This window comes from Diospyros lotus, unplaced genomic scaffold (genome assembly GCF_014633365.1).
Source record: "Diospyros lotus cultivar Yz01 unplaced genomic scaffold, ASM1463336v1 superscaf1, whole genome shotgun sequence".
Classification (NCBI taxonomy): domain Eukaryota; kingdom Viridiplantae; phylum Streptophyta; class Magnoliopsida; order Ericales; family Ebenaceae; genus Diospyros; species Diospyros lotus.
In genome coordinates this window covers 3925230-3928760 of record NW_026267104.1, presented here as the reverse complement: position 1 = coordinate 3928760, position 3531 = coordinate 3925230, and the positions used below count along the sequence as shown (strand labels likewise).

At 44.3% G+C, this 3531-nt stretch overlaps 1 protein-coding gene across 1 annotated transcript; it reads right to left on the bottom strand.

The window, feature by feature from the left end:
• Positions 1 to 245: 245 nt before the first annotated feature.
• On the bottom strand, positions 246 to 3162 carry LOC127793257 (bifunctional TH2 protein, mitochondrial-like). Its single transcript, XM_052324094.1, has 6 exons — positions 2583 to 3162; positions 2275 to 2371; positions 1923 to 2198; positions 1452 to 1824; positions 1090 to 1356; positions 246 to 1003 (listed from the first exon to the last, which is right to left on the bottom strand). Exons 1-6 carry the CDS (start codon positions 2909 to 2911, stop codon positions 492 to 494), a joined length of 1854 nt encoding a protein of 617 aa, XP_052180054.1. The 5' UTR covers positions 2912 to 3162; the 3' UTR covers positions 246 to 491.
• Positions 3163 to 3531: the final 369 nt, after the last annotated feature.

Sequence of the window (3531 nt, the reverse complement as noted above, 5' to 3'; positions counted from 1 at the left end):
GACCCTCTCCTAACCATTTGATTTTTGCAGTTGTATGTTCGTTGTACCAAAAACTATCTCAGATTAAATTTCTTTTAGCGCCATAAATTATGTCTCGAAACGCTTATCAATATCGCACCCTCTTTCCTAAGCATCTAAGTCCTAAGGCATTCTTTATCGTCGATTCGACAATCGAAACCCCTTTTCTGTAATTTATTAGCCTATTTTCTCATAACTGACGTTTGGGCTTTCCAAATCACTCAATATCATTCTCAAAAATAATTAGAAATCATTTATTTTTGACACAACGTAATACAGGGTATTACAAAGTAGACTTAACCTCCCAGAATATGCAAAAGTCCACTCCGAACTTCCCGAAACACTCACAACATCCACCAGACATCCCGACTACATGACTCACACACCCATGCAGTCTATCTAACCATGATGACAAGAATTACATAAATTAAAAATGGAAATTCAGGATGTTACAATACCCCCACCGATCTTTCTCACATAAATATGGGAACGCCCATCTCCATTTTTCTGTTTGAAAGGTATGAGCCCATTCGTGATTTCCTCGGAGCTCCTCGTCCAACAATGTCGAAGTGATTCTGCCATCCAAGCACGAACGCATCGATCTCTGTCCAGCTGGAAACTGTGTAGAGAAGGCCCGGTGACGCTTTCCAATTAGGCCTTTGGGTCGGGGTGGTACCATTCTGAACGCTGATGGAAGCCGAGAACAATGACCTAAAGGTAACGCCCAGCTGGGTTCCCACTCTCTTCAGGCTTGAACTGGGTCCCACCACTATGCCTATGTCTGCCCTTAGCAGAGGCAGCAGTTCTTCAACTGATTCTCCTGCGTAGACTGTCAACTTTTTTTGGTTTGAATACTGATTCACGATCTCCTCAAGGACTGAAACTCTGTCTGCGGGAGAGACTATGGTGTCGATAATCCCACCGGTGGACACCGATCCCTCAAATGCCAACTCGTTTGCATGAACTTGGAGTTGGTTTAGACCCACTGCTCAAAAGTCAAAAACCAATGAATCCAATCAGTGACAGGAGGGCCATCCTCATTGCTCATGGTGATGACGGGAAGATACATACCAGAGGAAAAGACTGCTTTAACTAGAGAAGCGCTCCAAGTTGTGGAGATCACATTAGCGGTGGAGTTCAACTTTCGACGCGTCGCCAGCCTCCGGAAGAAGGTGATGAAATCCTGGAGAATTATAGCATCTTCTCCTGCGCTTTCTGTGGCCTTGGCTTGTATGCCTGCAAGAGCTCCGGATCGATTCACTCTCAAAAGGTTTGCGCCTTCAATGATTGAGAATTTCTCAAACTCTTTAGAAAGGTTGTAGTAATCGAATTTCTCAGCTGCAGCGGCAGAGGTGAAGCTCGAAATCAAAACCACGAAAGAATAGTGGGAGATGCCAAAGCAAGTCAGGAGAAGAAACCGGAAAGGCTGGTACCTTGGGCGGAATTGCTGATGTTCTCGACTCCAAGTCCATACTCCTCCTTGTACTGCGAGAAGAGACGGCCCCATGTGGCCTTGGCTTTTGTTTTGTTAGAAGCTGATGAGACTGCGAGGTCGGCCAGAGCTACAGAGGAATCCACAACATTGCTGCTTCCATCAAAACCATAGAATATCAAAAGCCGCCCTGTAGCGTTGATCAGTTCTCTCGACAGGGGAACTGAGGTATATTGGAAGAGCGGCTGCGCAAGGAAGAACTCTACTTCGCATCTCATGCCCTGTCGATGAACCTGCTCTACGATGGCGAGTTCCTCTACGGTTAGGTCTGCCGCGAGGGTATCAAAGACATCATCAATTGTCACAAGCTTATTCTGGAGAACGCAGGACAAGTAGGAGGGAGGGTGATTGTCAATGATCATGCTAAACGTCACACAAGCACTTGGAAGGAAAAATCCAAAACAGGCCTTACCTTTAAGGATTCCTTGGAGTTGGCGTAGATCCAGTCGTAATAAGGGTTGTCACTGTAGTTCCCGACGGCTGCCACAATCTGCATGCCAATGTGATAATACAGCTTCCAACAAGGAATGAAGGCAGCCATACTGAGAACCGAAGCGATTTTTCCTGTGAAAGGCTCATCAATTCCTTCAACTATGCCGTGGGCTGTGTTGTTCAGAAAGTTCATGTAATTTATGGTGGCATTGTTGAGGGGATATGTTGCATTTGGTATGTGCTCATCCAACCATTGCTGTGGAAAACCACTGTCTGTATTACTATCAATGAATTAAGTGAAAAGATTGTTGTAAATGAGACCAGTGTCTTACCCGAAAGGACTCTGCTCCCCGAGCATTGGAGTCGTTGAACATGGCGAATATCTCCTTTGCCAGGGGATCAACAGCATAATTCAACGCCACTACGTTCCTGCAAATTCCAGAAGAATCAAGCAATCATGTTCATTTTTTTTCCCCTTGCCTTCTTATGAAAATGGCTCCACCACCCACTAAACAAAAAGTTTTTTTTTTTTTTTTTTTCTGGGCATGCAGCATTGAAATGAAAAGCTACTCGGGGTGGAGTAACTGTGCCTATCTACTCCATGAGCCCGGAAGAGGAAGAGAAGAAGAAAAGAACTCACGCATCTGCTGCGGCCTGGGCATAAGGAGCATCTTGGTAGATGTACTGCGCATAAGTTTCGTTATCGAGATTTCCGGCAGCCAAAGCCACAACAAATGGGGAGTACAAAGCGTTAAGTGCTTCTGCCCGACAGTCATTCCATACTGCATCAGCAAAACTCAGTTTGCTGCTTGCAGCGGCAGAGGGATGAACGGCCAAGGATGCTGACAGCAGCACTATGTTCATAAACAGACTCATAAAGCTCCGCATTTTGGTCAAAAAAACTGTTGATGGGAAAGGAGGGGCTAGGAGATCGATCGATGCTTGAAATGAAGCTGCCAGTGAGGCCATCTATTTATAGCCCAAGGCTATGCCCATGAGTTTGCAAAACCTAAGTGAGGATAAAAGCATAGCTCCAGCACAAATAAAACTTCCACGTGAACAACGCAAATAACATGAGAGCAAAATTTTCTGAGTCAGCAAAACCCATCATGAAGCCCTTCCCATTTGTCATGCCCATGGGTACGTTGCACCGAGCACAAAAGATGATGAAGACACAGGAGCAGCAAAAGATGGAGACAATCAACTTTGCTAATAAGTGATTGAAAAACAATTACGGCAATGAGTGAGATACCCTCATTTTCTAACACACAGGAGAAGTAAAACGTGGAGACAATGAACCTGTCGAAACTAGGCAACAAACACGGTCATAAATTTTCAACCTGACACAATCATGTGGACGGAGGCCAAAATTTTCTATAAACAATGACTTAGATCACGTAACCTAGCTCCCCAACATTTTGCATGTGCGCCCACCTACCTAATGGATAGTTTGGATCTGATTAATTAATTGATTAATTAAATATATTGATATTGGACTTTTTTCATAAACCTGTCTTATCTCATCATTCTTGACTTTTGAGGCCATCAGCTTGTCGTTTCTTTATCAGACTATAAAAGGTGAAATATTG

What these genes read in the sequence shown, in the direction of transcription:
- LOC127793257 (XM_052324094.1), bottom strand. Translation starts at nt 2,911, where the DNA reads ATGGCCTCACTGGCAGCTTCATTTCAAGCATCGATCGATCTCCTAGCC. An exon ending in GGGGAGCAGAGTCCTTTCGG is followed by an intron (nt 2,199 to 2,274) that starts GTAAGACACTGG and finishes GGTTTTCCACAG; the next exon opens with CAATGGTTGGATGAGCACAT. An exon ending in ACTCCAAGGAATCCTTAAAG is followed by an intron (nt 1,825 to 1,922) that starts GTAAGGCCTGTT and finishes TGCGTTCTCCAG; the next exon opens with AATAAGCTTGTGACAATTGA.